This window comes from Salmo trutta, chromosome 4, assembly GCF_901001165.1.
Source record: "Salmo trutta chromosome 4, fSalTru1.1, whole genome shotgun sequence".
In the NCBI taxonomy this organism is placed as follows: domain Eukaryota; kingdom Metazoa; phylum Chordata; class Actinopteri; order Salmoniformes; family Salmonidae; genus Salmo; species Salmo trutta.
The window spans coordinates 54282307-54302174 of record NC_042960.1 but is presented as its reverse complement, the minus strand read 5'-3'; the positions used below and the strand labels follow the sequence as shown (position 1 = coordinate 54302174).

Here is a 19868-nt window from a genome sequence, read left to right as displayed (position 1 = left end):
CCAGAACTACACGGCAGGACCTGGTCAATGACCTGAAGAGAGCTGGGAGCAGTCTCAAAGAAAACCATTAGTAACACACTACGCCGTCATGGATTAAAATCCTGCAGCGCACACAAGGTCCCCCTGCTCAAGCCAGCGCATGTCCAGGCCCGTCTGAAGTTTGCCAATGACCATCTGGATGATCCAGAGGAGGAATGGGAGAAGGTCATGTGGTCTGATGAGACAAAAATAGAGCTTTTTGGTCTAAACTCCACTCGCTGTGTTTGGAGGAAGAAGGATGAGTACAACCCCAAGAACACCATCCCAACCGTGAAGCATGGAGGTGGAAACATCATTCTTTGGGGATGCTTTTCTGCAAAGGGGACAGGACGACTGCACCGTATTGAGGGGAGGATGGATGGGGCCATGTTGGCCAACAACCTCCATCCCTCAGTAAGATCATTGAAGATGGGTCGTGGCTGGGTCTTCCAGCATGACAACGATCCGAAACACACAGCCAGGACAACTAAGGAGTGGCTCCATAAGAAGCATCTCAAGGTCCTGGAGTGGCCTAGCCAGTCTCCAGACCTGAACCCAATAGAAAATCTTTGGAGGGAGCTGAAAGTCCGTATTGCCCAGCGACAGCCCCGAAACCTGAAGGATCTGGAGAAGGTCTGTATGGAGGAGTGGGCCAAAATCCCTGCTGCAGTGTGTGCAAACCTGGTCAAGAACTACAGGAAACGTATGATCTCTGTAATTGCAAACAAAGGTTTCTGTACCAAATATTAAGTTCTGCTTTTCTGATGTATCAAATACTTATGTCATGCAATAAAATGCAAATTAATTACTTAAAAATCATACAATGTGATTTTCTGGATTTGTTTTAGATTCCGTCTCTCACAGTTGAAGTGTACCTATGATAAAAATGACAGACCTCTACATGCTTTGTAAGTAGGAAACACTGCCGATTTTGCAGGCTATCAAATACTTGTTCTCCCCACTGTATGTATTTGTGTTTACATTAGGCTATAACCTACAAATAGCTGTACCACATAGTCGTATGTCTATTAGGCTTTAGGCCTACTTTAAATTATTGTTGTTCGTTCCTGAACTGGCCGAACGGCAGAGGTATGTATCCTTTAGCTGTCCTTCAGCACCATACATTTGTTTAACATCATTGCATGATCCTGGCGCTGTCCTTTCAGCACCCCGAATGACGCTCCAATCGCTTAAAATGACATCTCATCAAGATCTGTTTCCTATGCCTAATAGTCCTACTCATCACTTATTATTATTACAAATAGAAGATTATCACTTCTCACAATGGTGCTAGTTTAGTAAAGTTAGATCAAAGGTGAATCAATGTCTCACAAGATCACATAAAGATGAATTAGTATTTTAAATAACAGAACCGAATAGCATAGTAGGCCTATAACGTTACTGTTACACCAAAAACACCTCATTTCTAACAAGATTTTAGGATGGTTAGCTAAAGCATAGTCAATGTCTGGGCACAGGCAGACGTTGCAAGTGGAGGATGCATTTTATGTATATTCTATAATGATAGGCTGTTCTCTAGGCTACATCTGTGGGTACAAATTTTGACGTCATTTAAAACACAGTTTTGCCTCCCTCACCTAAAAAAATAGAACGCTACCCCACTGGTGCACGCACGCACCTCTCTGAACCACTCTCACCGGAGCATAATGCTGAGAGCCTTCCACATCTGACTAATGCAGGCTTTGATATTGAGATTCAGGCATTCTGCCATCAGAGGGAGTGCATTCTACTTCTCCTATGAAATGCCAGGGTCTTGTCAGTCACTCACAAACCCCACATGTGCTGATTTGCATATGCTGATTTGCTTATTGGGCTCCCGAGTGGCGCAGCGGTCTAAGGCACTGCATCTCAGTGCTAGAGGCATCACTACAGACCCTCGTTCGATTCCAGGCTGTATTACAACCGGCCGTGATTGGGAGTCCCATAGGGCGGCGTACAATTGGCCCAGTGTCGTCCGGATTAGGGTTTGGCCAGGCTAGGCCGTCATTGTAAATAAGAATTTGTTCTTAACTGACTTGCCTAGTTAAATTAAAAATACATAAAAAATAATAAATACAAATCTAAATCACAAAGTGAACAAATGTTTTGACGCTGTCTTATGCAGAAAACCTTTTCAGCCCAGAGAGGTGTGGGTTATTAATAGGTTTGTTTTTAGAAACCTGAATTTCTAGATTGATTCACCCATTGACCCCATTTTGTTTAGCCCATTACAGTATGGCTCATGCTTTGTTTCTCTCTGTCTGTTTTGCAGTGAAGAAAGCCAAACTCGATGGAGCCCAAGGTGAGTCGAGACATGTTTGACCATGTTTGACTTAGTATTAAAAGTCTTAGTAACACTGGTTTGTTTTACAATAAGACTGATATTCCTTGATGTTCCACAGAGAAATTTAATACCTACGTGACGCTGAAAGTGCAGAACGTCAAGAGCACCACCATCGCTGTACGTGGTGCCCAGCCATGCTGGGAGCAGGACTTCATGTTGTGAGTCTTCTTCCTTTTCTCCTTCTTTCTTCTCATTTTCCTCCTCATCTTCCCAATCTTCTTCTCGGCTCTCCCCCTCTTTGTCCTAAGTCCTCATCTTACTCCTTCTCTTCCCCCCACTCCTCTTTATCTTTTCTCCTGTTCCTTCTTTTTCCTCCTCTTCCACTTTTCTCCTCCTCTCTCTTCCTCTTCTCTCTTCATTTTCTCTCTCTCTCTCTCCCCCCCATAGGAAAGACTTACTAGTTTGCACGTCGAGCTGCCCTGGGTCCTCAGTGCTCTCTCAGCAATGAGACTAGAAGGTTCTGGAGGCCTGATCTCAGATGCAAGATATGCTACTGTTGAGCTTCCCAAGGCTGCCCTGGCCAGCCATCCAGTCAGTCAGTCAGCCAGGCAGGCAGGCAGTTACACTAATGTGTTAACACCAGAGAGCACACATGTTGTGTAACACGGACTGCAGGGACTCCTGAATAAATGTTTTAAGTAGTGACGTCTAAGGTGCCCAACAGAGCCACTCTCACTGGTTGTGCAGCAGTCAAGGGAAATTATTAAGTCCAAGTTATTTTTCGGAAGTATTTCTTAACTGATAATAGGAGCAGGATGTTGCTCTGAAACAGCAGAAGAGTGAATAATAGATGATAATCACTATCTCTCTCCTACATTTCTTAGATTCCTAAAGCTGCTAAATGTCAACACTCCTCCGTCCCCCCTCTCTCTCCCCTTTAAGTTATTTCTCTTTCTCGGAGTCCATAATGCAGTGCCAACGTCAGCTGTTTGTGAGATTACTTCCTGGGCTCTACAAAAGATAAATATCTGTTTTCATATTAAAGCAGGTGTTTAGGATTAAGATTTGGTTCACTTGAGAGGTTGACTTGCTGCTGAGCGTAAAGTGAAAGTGCATCCTAAATGGCACCCTATCCCTATATAGTGCACTGCTTTTGACCAGGGCCCATAGGGCTCTGGTAAAATGTTGTGTGCTATGTAGGGAACAGCGTGCTGTTTGAGATGCATCCTGAATCTAGCTGTGTGGATACTGGAGATGCCCAGAGTGCATATATGTTATTGACCCAGTCAGTCCTGGCCAGTCGGTTCTATACGCTTCCTTCCTGCAAGAATTCACATCTTTTTTCCTTGTATGAAATAATACTGCTCTCCTCCACTCTGTCTTATTGACCTCACCTTTTCCCATCAGACAGCTCTCTGTGGCTCAGTGACTCACATCCACCACAGGCTGAATCATATTGTCTCTCTGTTCTATTGGATTATAGCTGATTGCTCTCATGACATATACAGTGCCTTCAGAAAGTATTCACACCCCTTGACTTACAAAGTGGGATTAAAATGGATTTAATTGTCATTGTCAACAAAATACTCTGTAATGTCAAGAAAAATTCTAACATTTGTAAAAAATAAAAATAAATAAAAAATAAACACTAATATATCTTGATTAGATAAGTATTCAACCCCTGAGTCAATACATGTTAAAATCCCCTTTGGCAGCGATTACAGATTTCTAGTCCAACTCAGGAGGTGGGCTCACCATCCATCGCTTCCGAGTATATTACTCACTTATGTTCACTCTCTGGACAATAAAGCAGATGAGCTCAGGGCGAGGATCTCCTTCCAGAGAGCCATTAGGGACTGTAACATACTCTTTTTCACAGAATCATGGCTCTCTCCGGATATACTGTCGACGTCCATACAGCCAGCTGGGTTCTCAGTGCATTGCGCAGACAGGAATAAAGAACTCTCCGGGTAGAAGAAGAGCGGTAGTGTATGTTTCATGATTAACAACTCATGGTGTGATTGTGATAACATACAGTAATTCAAGTCCTTTTGTTCACCCGACCTAGAATACCTCACAATCAAATGCCGACCGTATTACCTCCCAAGAGAATTATCTTCGGTTATAGTCACGGCCGTGTATATTCCCCCTCAAGCCGATACCACGACGGCTCTCAAGGATCTACTCTGGACTTTATGCAAACTGGAAACCACATATCCTGAGGCCGCATTTATTGTAACTGGGGATTTTAACAAAGCAAATTTTAGGAAAACGTTCCCGAAGTTCTACCAACACATTGACTGTAGTACTCGGGAAAACAATCGACCACTGCTATTATTTCTTCCAGGATGTCTACAAGGCCCTCCCCCGTCCTCCCTTCGGTAAATCAGATCATGACTCTATTTTTCTCCTCCCTTCCTATAGGCAGAAACTCAAACAGGAAGTACCCGTGCTAAGGTCTTTGCCCGCTTTGAGGATAACACAGTGACATCAATGCGACCCGCTCCAAAGGACTGTGGACTCTCCTTCTCCGTGGCTGACAGGAGTAAGAAATGTAAGCGTGTTAACCCATGCAAGGCTGCCGGCCCAGACGTCATCCCTAGCCGCGTCTTCGGAACATGCACAGACCAGCTGGCTAGAGTGTTTACGGACATATTCAATCTTCCCCTATCTCAGTCTGCTGTCCCCACTTGCTTCAAGATGTCCACCATTGTTCCTGTACCCAAGAAAGCAAAGGTAACTGAACTAAATGACTATTGCCCTGTAGCACTCACTTCTGTCACCATGAAGTGCTTTGAGATGCTAGTTAAGGATCATACCAGCTCTACCTTACCTGACACCCTAGACCCACTTCAATTCAACACCTATGTGAGAATGCTATTCATTGAATACAGCTCAGCGTTCAACACCATAGTTTCCACGAAGCTCATCATTAAGCTAAGGACCCTGGGACTTAACACATCCCTCTGCAACAACACGTCTGCCACGCTGATCCTCAACACTGGGGCCCCTCAGGGGTGTGTACTCCTGTACTCCCTGTACAGCCACGACTGCGTGGCCAAACACAACTCCAACACCATCATTAAGTTTGCTGACAACACAACAGTGGTAGGCCTGATCAGCGACAACGATGAGACAGCCTATAGGGAGGAAGTCAGAGACCTGGCAGTGTGGTGCCAGGACAACAACCTCTCCCTCAATGTGAGCAAGTCAAGGAAGCTGATCATGAACTACAGGAAAAGGTGGGCTGAAGAGGCCACCATTAATATTGACGGGGCTGTAGTGGAGCGGGTTGAGAGTTTCAAGTTCCTTGGTGTCTACATCACCAATGAACTATCATGGTCCAAACACACTAAGACAGTCGTGAAAAGGGCACGACAACACCTTTCCCGCTCAGGAGATGGTAAAGATTTTGCATGGATCCTCAGATCCTCAAAAAGTTCTATAGCTGCACCATCGAGATCATCTTGACCGGTTGCTTCACCACCTGGGATGGCAATTGCTCAGCATCTGACCATAAAGCGCTACAGGGGGTAGGGCGTACGGACCAGTACATCACTGGGGCCAAGCTTCCTGCCATCCAGGAAGAGGAAAGCCCCAAAAAATGTCTTAACTCTTCCTGAACTGCACTGTTGGTTAAGGGCTTGTAAGTAAGCATTTCACGGTAAGGTCTACACTTGTTGTATTCGGCGCATGTGACAAATACAGTTTCATTTGATTTGACTAGTCTCCCAGTCCCTGCTGCTGAAAAACATCCCCACAGCATGATGCTGCTACCACCATGCTTCACCGTAGGGATAGTGCCAGGTTTCCTCCAGAAGTGACGCTTGACATTCAGGCCAAAGAATTCAACCTTGGGTTCACAGACCAGAGAATCTTGTTTCTCATGGTCTAAGAGTCTTTAGGGGCCTTTTGGCAAACTCAAAGCGGGCTGTCATGTGCCTTTTACTGAGGTGTGGTTTCCATCTGGCCACTCTACCATAAAGGCCTGATTGGTGGAGTGCTGCAGAGATGGTTGTCCTTCTGGAAGGTATTCCCATCTTCACAGAGGAACTCCAGAGCTCTTCCAGAGTTACCATCGGGTTCTTGGTCACCTCCCTGACCAAGGCCCTTCTCCCCCAATTGCTCAGTTTGGCCGGGCTGCCAGCTCTAGGAAGAGTCTTGGTGGTTCCAAACTTCTTCCATTTAAGAATGATGGAGACCACTGTGTTCTTGGGGACCTTCAATGCTGCAGAAATGTTTTAAGTACCCTTCCCCAGATCTGTGCCTCGACACAATCATGTCTCAGAGCACTACGGACAATTCCTTTGACTTCATGGCTTGGTTTTTGCTCTGACATCTAGACAGGTGTGTGCCTTTCCAAATCATGTCCAATCAATTGAGTTTACCACAGGTGGACTCCATTGAAGTTGAAGAAACATCTCAATGATGATCAGTGGAAACAGTATGCACCTGAGCTCAATTTCTTGTCTCATAGTCTGAATACTTATGTAAATAAGGTATTTCTCTAATTTTTGGGGGGGAGGGAGAAATAAAAATTAAAAAACTGTTTTCACATTGTCATTATGGGGTATTGTGTGTAGATTGCCGAGGATTTTTTTTTGTTAATCCATTTTAGAATAAGACTGTAACGTAACAAAATATGGAAAAAGTCAAGGGGTCTGAATACTTTCCGAAGGCACAGTATGTATGTATGTGTATATGCATGTATGTGTATATATATATATATATATATATATATATATATATATACACTGCTCAAAAAAATAAAGGGAACACTTAAACAACACAATGTAACTCCAAGTCAATCACACTTCTGTGAAATCAAACTGTCCACTTAGGAAGCAACACTGATTGACAATACATTTCACATGCTGTTGTGCAAATGGAATAGACAACAGGTGGAAATTATAGGCAATTAGCAAGACACCCCCAATAAAGGAGTGGTTCTGCAGGTGGGGACCACAGACCACTTCTCAGTTCCTATGCTTCCTGGCTGATGTTTTGGTCACTTTTGAATGCTGGCGGTGCTTTCACTCTAGTGGTAGCATGAGACGGAGTCTACAACCCACACAAGTGGCTCAGGTAGTGCTGCTCATCCAGGATGGCACATCAATGCGAGCTGTGGCAAGAAGGTTTGCTGTGTCTGTCAGCGTAGTGTCCAGAGCATGGAGGCGCTACCAGGAGACAGGCCAGTACATCAGGAGACGTGGAGGAGGCCGTAGGAGGGCAACAACCCAGCAGCAGGACCGCTACCTCCACCTTTGTGCAAGGAGGAGCAGGAGAAGCACTGCCAGAGCCCTACAAAATGACCTCCAGCAGGCCACAAATGTGCATGTGTCTGCTCAAACGGTCAGAAACAAACTCCATGAGGGTGGTATGAGGGCCCGACGTCCACAGGTGGGGGTTGTGCTTACAGCCCAACACCGTGCAGGACGTTTGGCATTTGCCAGAGAACGTCAAGATTGGCAAATTCGCCACTGGCGCCCTGTGCTCTTCACAGATGAAAGCAGGTTCACACTGAGCACGTGACAGACGTGACAGAGTCTGGAGGTGCCGTGGAGAACGTTCTGCTGCCTGCAACATCCTCCAGCATGACCGGTTTGGCTGTGGGTCAGTCATGGTGTGGGGTGGCATTTCTTTGGGGGGCCGCACAGCCCTCCATGTGCTCGCCAGAGGTAGCCTGACTGCCATTAGGTACCGAGATGAGATCCTCAGACCCCTTGTGAGACCATATGCTGGTGTGGTTGGCCCTGGGTTCCTCCTAATGCAAGACAATGCTAGACCTCATGTGGCTGGAGTGTGTCAGCAGTTCCTGCAAGAGGAAGGCATTGATGCTATGGACTGGCCCGCCCGTTCCCCAGACCTGAATCCAATTGAGCACATCTGGGACATCATGTCTCGCTCCATCCACCAATGCCACGTTGCACCACAGACTGTCCAGGAGTTGGCGGATGCATAGTCCAGGTCTGGGAGGAGATCCCTCAGGAGACCATCCGCCACCTCATCAGGAGCATGCCCAGGCGTTGTAGGGAGGTCATACAGGCACGTGGAGGCCACACACACTACTGAGCCTCATTTTGACTTGTTTTAAGGACATTACATCAAAGTTGGATCAGCCTGTAGTGTGGTTTTCCACTTTAATTTTGAGTGTGACTCCAAATCCAGACCTCCATGGGTTGATAAATTGGATTTCCATTGATTATTTTTGCGTGATTTTGTTGTCAGCACATTCAACTATGTAAAGAAAAAAGTATTTAATAAGATTATTTATTTCATTCAGATCTAGGATGTGTTGTTTAAGTGTTCCCTTTATTTTTTTGAGCAGTATATATATATATATATATATATATATATATATATATATATATATGTGTGTATTTTTTACTGCTCTATGGATATAATTATTGTTTGGATAACCTTATTTATTATTATGTATTGATTTTGATGTATTTTTTTTCATTTTTAATGCGATGCACACAAAAAGAAAATGTAATTCATTCATATATTCATTTCATTTCATTTAATTCATTCATTCATTCATTATTTCATTCATGTAGTGACTGGGTGTGTTGATACACCATCCAAAGTGTAATTAATAACTTCACCATGCACAAAGGCATATTCAATGTCTGCTTTTTTTCCTCCCATCTATCAATAGGCACCCTTCTTTGCGAAGCGTTGGAAAACCTCCCTGGTCTTTGTGGTTGAATCTGTGTTTGAAATTCACTGCTCGACTGAGAAAATTCACTGCCTTACAGATAGTTTGATGTGTGGTAAAGAGATAAGAAAGTCATTAAAAATAATTTTAAACACTGTTATTGCACACAGAGTGAGTCTATGGAAGTTATAATGTGACTTGTTAAACACATTTTTACTCCTGAACTTATTTAGGCTTGACATAACAAAGGGGTTGAATACTTATTGACTCAAGACATTTCAGCTTTTAATTTTTAATACATTTCTAAACATTTCTAAAAACTTAATTCCACTTTTACATTATGGGGTATTGTGTGTATGCTCGTGACACAAAATCTCAATTTAATCAATTTTAAGTTCAGGCTGTAACACCACAAAATATGGAAAATGTCAAGGGGTGTGAATACTTTCTGAAGGCGCTGTAAAATTAATTTCTTTTTGAGATGGGTTATAATGTTTCATTTCCTCATCTCATCACATCTCCTGTTCTCTCTCGTACTCTTTCTCTCTCTCTCTCTCTCTCTGCCCCGCCATCCTCTCTCATACCTCCTTTCCCTCTCTCAATCCCTCTGTTATTCTTCCTCTTATCTCTCTTGCTCTCTCTCTCTCTCTCTCTGTGCAGTGAGATCAACAGGCTGGATCTGGGGCTGACAGTGGAGGTGTGGAACAAAGGGTTAATCTGGGACACCATGGTGGGCACCTTGTGGATCCCCTTGGAAGACATCCGCCAGTCTGATGAGGTACGGTATACCCACCATGCGCCCCCCTCTCCTCCCCCACCACACCTCACCCTCCTGGGTGTACAAGGTGTTTTACCAGCAGCACATCTGAGGCTCAGACACAAGTACATCACAACACTAGACTGATACTGTTTGTTGTCACGGCATTTCAAAGTGTTTAAGGTGGAACACAATTCATATCAGGGATGAAAGGAGTTTAAGGCAGGGCTCCAGACTGCGACCATTTAATCACATTTTGCGACATTATAACTAGATTTCTTTCCTCATCAATCTACACACAATACCCCATACTGCCAAAGCAAAAACAGGTTTATTTCAATTTGAGCAAATGTATAACAATTTAAAACAGAAATATTACATTTGCGTAAGTATTCAGACCCTTCACTCAAATCCAAATCAAATTGTATTGGTCACATGGTTAGCAGATACTAGTGATCCATTTGTTAGAGTGGACAATGATTTCAAGTCTGTAAGTAGGCAGCAGCCTCTCTGTGTTAGTGATGGCTGTTTAACACTCTGATGGCCTTGAGATAGAAGCACATTTTCAGTCCCAGCTTTGATGCACCTGTACTGACATCGCCTTCTGGATGGTAGCGGGGTGAACAGGCAGTGGCTCGGGTGGTTGTTGTCCTTGATGATCTTTTTGGCCTTCCTGTGACATCAGGTGCTGTAGCTGTCCTGGAGGGCAGGTAATTTGCCCCCGGTGATGTATTGTGCAGACCACACAACTCTCCCGGAGAGCCCTGCGGTTGAGGGCGGTGCAGTTGCCGTATCAGGCAGTGATACAGCCCGACAGGATGCTCTCAATTGTGCATCTGTAAAAGTTTGTGAGGGTTTAAGAGCAGTAAAAATAATTGTTTTGTCATACCTGTGGTATACAGCCTGATATACCATGGCTGTCAGCCATGCACGTAAAGGTGAAGGCAAATTCATCCCTATTGAACAAAAAATAAGAAAATTATGGCGACCTATTTTGACAGTAAATTAAAAGCCTAATTGTCAACCCAGAATTCATGGCAACCACTGGATTAGGTTGTATATCAAAATAGTTTGAATCTATCATTCCTGCCTATACATGTTAGATTTAACAACTTATTTATTGAATATCATCTCAGTGGTCTATTACACTTCTTAATAAAGCATTGTGAATGAATTTATAATTACTTTATAAGATGATGATTCAAGTGTATTCTATTGTGTGACGCTGCGGGATGCCACCAAATCATGGGCCGGTGCCACCAACTGAAAACGTTAGTGGTACCAGTGACACCAGGGGGAAATGTTGTAACAGGATGTATCTCCCCGCCTCCAAAAGACTTTAGCTAGGGCTATTTTTAGCATTTTCCTAGCCCTGTACAGTAACAGTACGTGTGTGTGTGTGTGTGTGTGTGTGTGGTAGGAGGGGCCGGGGCAGTGGCTGACCCTAGACTCCCAGGTCATCATGGCTGAGAATGAGATCACAGGCACCAAAGACCCCACCTTCCACCGCATGCTGCTGGACAGCCGATTTGAACTGCCATTAGGTCAGATGACACTCTCACTCATGTCAAATGTGCTCTCTAATGTGCCTTGAAAGTGAACTATAACCCTATCTCCTTATTATTACCTACAGTATATCTACATCATTATATCTGAATATACTCACGGACAATGGAAGCCTATGACTGTCAAAGTGTATTGCAATCATTTGGAACCATTAGAGCATTGTGTGTGCATCTGTGCGTGTGCGTGCATGTGTGTGTGTGTGCATGTGCGTGCCCACGTATGCCTGTGCATATATGATTATCTGTGTGTGTGTCCTAAGTGACTGATCAGCAAATGGGTCTTTCTGCTTCAGACATTCCAGAGGATGAGGCTCAATATTGGGCCAAGAAACTGGAGCAGCTCAACTCCATGAGGGACCAGGGTGTAAGGCATTTCTTCCTCCTCCTCTCCTCTCTTTGTGCTTACATCTTACCCGCCACAAGGCAGGGCTATCAGTAATTGCAAAAGTCATAACTTACTCGATGCATTAAATATGATTTGTGTGTGTGTGTGTGTGTGTGTGTGTGTGTTACAGTACACATACCAGGAAGAGGAGAGACCACTTCAAGCACCATCAACACAATGCTGTGAGTAGTAGACACTTGATACTGCCTGTATCCTCTTCAATCTCCTTCTCCCCTCTTTAATACAGTATCCTCCTCCCTTTCATCCTCCTTTAATCTTTTTACTTTCTTCATGGCCCTCTTCTTCCTCCTCCGTCTCTTCCTCCTCTTCCTCCTCCTCACTCTTCCTCTTCGCTATCCTCCCCTTCATCCTCCTTCTTCTCATATTCACTTTATTCCTCCCCTTCTTCCTTTTTCCTCTTCCCTTCCTCTTCTTCCTCATCCTCCTTTTCCTCGTCCCCTTCCTCCTCCACTTCACTTCACTTTATTCCTCCCTCTCCCCCTCTTCGTCACTCTCCACCTCCTGATTTGAGGGTAAGCAGTGAATCAAATCAAAAATCTAATCATATTTTATTGGTCACATACACATATTTAGCAGATGTTATTGCAGGTGTAGTGAAATGCTTGTGTTCCTAGCTCCCATGCAGTAGTATCAACAATTCACAACAATACACACAAATCTAAAAGTAAAAGAATAGAATTAAGAAATGTATAAATATTAAATCGAGCAATGTCAGAGTGGCATTTACTAAAATACAGTAGAATAGAATACAGTATATACATATGAGATGAGTAAAGCAGTATGTAAACATTGTTTAAACATTATAAAAGTGACTAGTGTTCCATTATTAAAGTGGCCAGTGATTCAAGTCTATCTATATAGGGCAGCAACCTCTAAGGTGCAGGGTTGCATAAATGGGTGAAAGCCGGCTAGTGATGGCTAGTTAACAGTCTAATGGCCTTGAGATTGAAAAACAGCTTCTGTCTCTTGATGCAGCTGCACTGACCTCGCCTTCTGGATGATAGCATGGTGAACAAGCCGTGGCTCGAGTGGTTGTTTCCTTTATGATCTTTTTGGCCTTCCTGTGACATTGGGGGCTGTAGGTGTCCTGGAGAGCAGGTAGTTTGCCCCCGGTGATACGTTGGGCAGACCCCACCACCCTCTGGAGAGCCCTGCGGTTGCGGATGGTGCAGTTGCCGTACCAGGCGGTGATACAGCCCGACAGGATGCTCTCAATTGTGCATCTGTAAAAGTTTGTGAGGGTTTTAAGGGCCAAGCCAAAATTCTTCAGCTTCCTGAGGTTGAAGAGGCGCTATTGCGCCTTCACCACACTGTCTGTGTGGGTGGACCATTTCAGATCGTCAGTGATGTGTACCCCAAAAGTGATGTGTACGCTGAGGGCGGTAAGCAAATTGAAGTGCGTCTCAGGTGTCAGGTAAGGTAGAGGTGATATGATCCTTAACTAGCCTCTCAAAGAACTTCATGATGACAGAAGTGAGTTCTACGGGGCGATAGTCATTTAGTTCAGTTACCTTTGCTTTCTTGGGTACAGGAACAATGGTGGACATCTTGAAGAAAGTGGGGACAGCAGACTGGGATAGGGAGAGATTGAATATGTCCGTAAACACGCCAGCCAGCTGGTCTGCGCATGCTCTGAGGTAGGGATGACGTCTGGGCCGGCAGCCATGCGAGGGTTAACACCCTTAAATGTCTTACTCACGTCGGCCACAGAGAAGGAAAGCCCACAGTCCTTGGTAGCGGGCCGTGTTGGTGGCACTGTATTATCCTCAAAACGGGTGAAGAAGGTGTTTAGCTTGTCCGCAGGCAGGCAGGCAGGCAGGCATATGGAGGGAGGGATGGATGGAGAAAAGCTGACATGATGAATCAAGCCAGCAGGCCTGCCTCATAGTCAACTCCACACACAGTGATTTATGGATGCTAGCTGTGTGATGGATATGTGCTGGCATACTAACACTGCCCTGTCAGACACAGCCCTGTCTGTCTGATGATGACAGCCCAGGTGAATGGGCGGAGACGTCTGTGGATGAGTCTAGGCTGCGGTGGGTGTTTGTCTGTCAGTAGGTGTGTGTGTGTGCGTGCATGCATGGGTGAGAGACGGTTTGTGAGCAACCAGCCATGAAGGTTGGTCAGTGTATGTGTGAGTGCTTGTGCGTGTGCATGCATGCGTGTCTACGTGCTGTGTTTCAGTGAGTGTGTATTGATGGTGGCTGCTTATGGGCTGTGAGTCATAGGGCGCTGGGTTGGCAGCTCTGCTGGTGAGAGTTATGGCTGACTCCCTACTGCGCTCTGCTAATTACCACACCCTGAACCCTCCTTGGCCCTCCATCCGTCACAAGGTCAGCCATCTTGCCTGCCCTGGCCTGCTCTGTCTCCAACTCCACTCTGGGAGTACCCTCACTTTGACTAGTTTGTTTCCTGGTCATACGGTTGTACATTCTTTAACCTGAAGTTCATGGCTCAGGCCCACATCAACATTGTGATAACTTCTTACTCCCTGTCCCTGTAGGTAACTGGAGTCTGTGGGGAAACCAGCAAAGTGAGTTTTTATAGCTTTTCACACAGTTTAGCACTATAAATGTGATGTATCTGCTTTTGGCCTTGGTACTGTAGGCCTGTATTGGCAGGTTGTTAGAACTAGTCACCAAGCACTCACTAGCATCCTGGGTAATGAATCTAGCCCCTATAATAATCATAATATTTCAACCATTTCCTGTGTGTGTAGATGAGGACCCAGACAGTGCGATGGACGACAGAGACAGTGACTACCGCAGTGAGACCAGTAACAGCATCCCCCCTCCCTTCTACACCATGTCTCAGCCCAACACCTCCATGCACCAGTACCCCATCCTGAGAGACCAGCTCTACTCCTCGCACATCTCCTACAACGGCTCCATTCAAGAGCTGGACTATGACAACCATAGAGCCATCAGGTAACCTAACCTAACCTCTCTGCTGTCCTGTCCTCCTTATCTGGTTCATTATCTGGTTTACTCAGTCCTCAGGGTCTCAATAAGGGGTTTGTCCCAATAAGCCCAAGTGCCTTCTTTTCCTTGTTTCCTTCATTTTATAATTACATTTGAGTAATTTCTTTACAAGCTGCTATCCTACAGTTGTACTAATCAAAAAACATGCAGGGTAGGTGAAATGTATAAGTTGTGCATTTCCCCTGTCCAGCTCTTTGAGATCTGTGTGGGTGAAGGAAAGAAGGCGAGGAAAGGAAACAACGCTGGACTATTGAGACACACACACAGCATGGATCTCACCTCCTCTTCTTAGTCAAGGGATCCATACTGACTTTGTCTCGTCTGGAGATCAACACTCTATTCTCACAGGATAAAGCAGACTGATACAGAACATAATAGATATGCCCCTGTGGACTTGTTTGGTTTCACATTCACACTGATGTTTTATGGTAACCTGTTGTCCAATTGTGACTTCACTGTCTCTGGCCTCACTATATAAGCCTGAAGGAGCAGCCCATTGCATACAGGCCGTGTGTCAAGATCCTCACTGGCACCCTGTCACAATGATCATCGTGTGTGTGTGCATGTGTGCGTGTGTGTGTGTGGCTGAAATACAATCCCCTGTGATCACTAAGCAACTTGTTTTGCCAAAAAATCGAAACAAGTGTGTTTTTTTGTCTGTTCATCTGTTGTTCAAAGGCGCAAGTTCACTCAAACTCATGCATTGTTAGGTGCAGCCACATTATTGCATAAAGGCTTCTATCAGCAGTGATTCTGTTTTTATCCATATGAACCTGCAAGGTCCACTATGGCTAAAAACCAATCACTATCTATCTATCTATCTATCTATCTATCTATCTATCTATCTATCTATCTATCGTGCCAGTGATCTTTATGCAGTAGGTGTGCTGGGCAGTGTGTGGTTCAGTTTGGTGTGTGTACGTTGCTGTGTGTCTTTGAAAAGCCTCAGGCTGGGCTGTACTGATGCTTCTCCTCTCCTGCGTCTCCCCCCAACCTGCCAGATGCTATGATACTTTAGACTCAGCCACCAACGGGCACAGCGATCTCGATTCAGCTTCAGGTTCGAGCCGGCACACCAGCCGCCAGTACTCTCTAGACAGTAGGCACTCGCTCTCCGATAGGTGGGTCTCTGCACCTCCTCTCCACCTCCTCCTCATCTTCCTCTTCCTCCTCCTCCTCCTCCTCTTCCTCCTGCTCCAGCCTGTGAGTCCGTCCGTGGTCTCGCTGTGATGTCTGTGCTGGACTTGTCCTGTCCTCCTTGCTCGCTGTGATTGCATGCGTGCGCTGTTCGACCCCGCTCTCGCTCTCACATATATATATATATATATATATATATACACACACACGTTTCGATTCTGTCTCTACCTAATAATAACTACTGTATACACAGCGGTATCACACACACATGATCTCCCCTCTCTCTGTAGTACATCTGTTGTGAAATGTCAATGAGTTCCTCTGTTGTGTATGTTGTTATCTAAGAACTTGGAAACATAAGGGAACAGTTGTGCCACATTGATGTGAGTTGCAGTGTTGAAGTGTTAGTGTGTTCTGTGTGGCTGTGGCTCCTCTGCTTCCTCTGTGTCTCAGTGGCAGCCTGTTATTACCTCCTCCTATGGTGTGCCACAGTGACAAGCAGTGTTGGGGGTAATGCGTTACAAAAATAACGTGTTACGTAATCAAATAACTTTTATGAGTAACGGAGTTAAGTAACACGTTACTTTTTCAAATGAGTTAATATTGTTACAGTTACTTTGTGAAACACGTGCGTTACTTTCAGAATCATCTCTACCGGGTGCGTGTTTCCATGATCTGAGCTCAACTTGTTTCCTCATTTAGTTCTCGAGCGAGAGGAGAAAGGCTGTTTGGAGAAATGTCATGACAGCTGCTGTCCATAGAAATGTATAGAGGGCGCACCTCTGATCTTTGCCATTGATTGCTTCTGTGATAGCAAAGCCCATAGAGCCCCACAGTGGAGGTGTCAGAATACCCATAAAACCTAACGGTCAAACAGGGAAATGATTCCAGTCATTTTTCCACCATTCATTTTTCCCATAAGGGCTCATTTTAAGTGTTTCTAAAAATGAATTGTGGAAAAACGATTGCAACTATTTCCTTGTTTGACCACTAGGTTTTATGGGTATTATGACTCATACTGTGGTACTCTATTGAGGGTTTTCCTGTCTAGTGGCAAGTGTGCCATCTATACATCTCTATGGGTCTATGTACGTGCGGTCTATAACCAGAACTGGTGACTCGAGAGAAAGATTTTGAATGAAAAGATAGGAAATCTGTACAGATGTTTGGCTTACAGTATATATTGTGAATTAAGCAGCCCAAATAGAGCAGCCATTGTGGACTAGCACAGGAAAGCAGCACCACAGATGGAAGGAGAAACTAGTGATCAAACCTGAGTTCGTAAGTAGCCTATCTTTGGTAGAGCGAGGGTTGCTCACCTTGCTCACCCCGACAGTCAAACAAACGGTGAGATTTTCATAAAAGTAATGCAAGGTACTTACTTTCCACACTAAGTAATATTGTAAAGTAACGTGTTACTATTGTTAAATGTAATATGTAATATAAAGTAACTAATCCCAACACTGGTGACAAGTCCTCTTTGTTATTTGGTCTCAGTTCAAATTGTTGGCCGAGGACCCCGGCTGTGGGGTGGCAGGAATCATGCCTGATCAAAATGCATTGTAGCTTATCAGAGAGGGGAAGACACATGTCCTCATGTATGTGCCACTGTGTTTCTGTCCTGCTGTTTGGTGTTTGATAAGGGAAATGCTGGTTTCTGTCGGGCAGCAGGCCTATGTGTGTTCTTGTGGGTCTATTTGTGTGTTCTTGTGGGTCTATTTGTGTGTGTGTGTGTGTGTGTGTGTGTGTGTGTGTGTGAGTGAGTGAGAGAGAGACAGGGAGAGAGAGAGAGCGAGAGAGAAAAACGAAGAGATTGACAAAGAGAGAGAGTTTGCATGTGTGTGCGCTTCTTGATTGAGTAGCAGGGTTGAGGGTCAGGATTCTGTCTGTGAGTGTGTATGTGGTTTTGTGCATATGCCGTGTGTGTATTTGTGTTTGTGTGTGTTGGTGTCCTTTCCTCAGGTGTTCTGTTTTCCTGTTCCCCCGTCTCATGCATTATTGAACCTTCACTGCTCTAATCGATAGTGTGTAAACGGGTGGACTTGTGTGTGTGCGTGTGTGTGTGTGTTGGGGTTTGTGTTGTTCCTGTCTGCTCTCTCTCTCTAACACATGCCGCGTCTCATTCTCTTTCCCTACTCACTAATAGCCTCATTCATCATAGACGATAAATATATCCTAAAGAGATGCTGTTTCTCCTCTCCTGTCAGCCCAGTGTAGGCCCCTGTCTCTCTTTATCTCTCCACTCTTATTTTCTCTCCCTCCCAATCTCCCTCTGTTCTCTCTCTCTCTCTCTTTCTCTCTCTCACACCCACCTCGCCTGAATGAGTGTCATTACTTGTGAAGGCTGTTTGCCTCCCGTCTTATTTTGCGGTTTATTGTGTTGGCTCTGGGTGTTTGGGAATCTCTGTTGAATATACAGATGTGTATGTGGCGTGTGATCAAAGCATTCACCAATAATATCTCCAAATACTGAAATAAAGACCCATAACTACACCACCCAACCCACACTCATGCATCTGAACACATACCAGCCCATCCCTTGGTCTGGGTTGCCTTGGTTGGTTCACTGCCTTTTTCCTCTTACTTTAGGTTAACTGTTCTGCCACACTCTGGTCCCCACTCTGGCTCCTTATCCCAATATGTCACCTTAACATGCCCTCTGGTCCCCACTCTGGCTCCTTATCCCAATATGTCACCTTAACATGCCCTCTGGTCCCCACTCTGGCTCCTTATCCCAATATGTCACCTTTACATGCCCTCTGGTCCCCACTCTAGCTCCTTATCCCAATATGTCACCTTAACATGCCCTCTGGTCCCCACTCTGGCTCCTTATCCCAATATGTCACCTTAACATGCCCTCTGGTCCCCACTCTGGCTCCTTATCCCAATATGTCACCTTTACATGCCCTCTGGTCCCCACACTAGCACCTTATCCCAATATGTCACCTTAACATGCCCTCTGGTCCCCACTCTGGCTCCTTATCCCAATATGTCACCTTTACATGCCCTCTGGTCCCCACTCTAGCTCCTTATCCCAATATGTCACCTTAACATGCTCTCTATGGGGCGACTTTGGTTCTTTAGTGTTTATAGTGTTTCATCCCCGGTCTGGAGACATAGGGGAACAATTGTGCCACATTGATGTGAGTTGCAGTGTTGAAGTGTTATTGTGTTCTGAGTGTCCATGTGTCTACAGTCCTACAGGCAGCAGTCACTATGCCTCCTCTGGGGAGCTGAGTCAAGGCAGCTCCCAGCTCAGTGAGGAGTTTGGCCCAGAGGTCGAGGGGAACATGAGGGGCTCTGTGGAGCTCTACGATGAGAACGACGCCTACCACTCCTGTCACTCTTCTGTCAGCTACGGCTGGGATCCCGACGTGCCCGAGGAGGTGTACAGTGACGAGGGGGGCTACATCAAAGATGACAAGGAGGAGGGTGAGCTTTACAAGCCCAAAGATGGAGAGGGGGAGTACGACTATGAGAGAGAGGAGGAGATGGTGTACGAGGAAGATGAAGACCTCTACCCTCTGGAAAGCACGCTAAGCGAGGAGCTGCACTACACCCCCTCCCCTACAAGCACGGTTTCCACGCTGGCCCCCAAGGCCTCCATTGCCAGGCCTCCTCTGGAGAAACAGGCCTCCCTGAGAGAGCAGCAGCCACAACCCCCCACCCTGGCTCCCTCTTCCCTGGCCCCCACCACTCAATCCCACTCAATGCTCCCTTTCCAGCTCCCTGTCACCACAGCCTCCACCAAGCCTACCTTCACCCCAATGATCCATCCATCCCTCATCCAGCCCCCGGCGCCCACAACCCAGCCCCCTGCTCCAGATACCCAGCCTCCGGTGTCTGATGCCCTGGATGACATCCACCTAGACATCCAAGTGGAGGAGCCTCTGACTTTAGAGGAGGTCCCTGTCGTAGAGAGCCTCCCAGCAGAAGTCCCCCCAGAGAAGATTGAGACCCCGGTCGTCAGGTGAACCCTCCCCTATTGCACTCTTAGAAAAAAACGGTTCCAAAAGGGTTCTACCTGGAACCAAAAGTGTTCTACCTGCAACCAAA

General features: G+C 45.6%; 1 protein-coding gene across 6 annotated transcripts in view; it reads left to right on the top strand.

The window, feature by feature from the left end:
- LOC115192633 (protein unc-13 homolog A-like) overlaps positions 1 to 19868 on the top strand; it is a 75186-nt gene that overhangs the window by 13301 nt on the left and 42017 nt on the right. For 5 of the 6 annotated variants that reach the window (XM_029751369.1, XM_029751367.1, XM_029751366.1 and 2 more), the window contains exons 2-11: positions 2291 to 2320; positions 2421 to 2520; positions 9624 to 9741; positions 11141 to 11264; positions 11579 to 11649; positions 11801 to 11852; positions 14198 to 14227; positions 14414 to 14621; positions 15677 to 15796; positions 19009 to 19782. In XM_029751369.1, coding sequence (XP_029607229.1) covers positions 2291 to 2320; positions 2421 to 2520; positions 9624 to 9741; positions 11141 to 11264; positions 11579 to 11649; positions 11801 to 11852; positions 14198 to 14227; positions 14414 to 14621; positions 15677 to 15796; positions 19009 to 19782 — 1627 coding nt within the window. The remainder of the gene's footprint in view (positions 1 to 2290; positions 2321 to 2420; positions 2521 to 9623; positions 9742 to 11140; positions 11265 to 11578; positions 11650 to 11800; positions 11853 to 14197; positions 14228 to 14413; positions 14622 to 15676; positions 15797 to 19008; positions 19783 to 19868) is intronic. The other variant, XM_029751370.1, reaches the window with a different exon arrangement.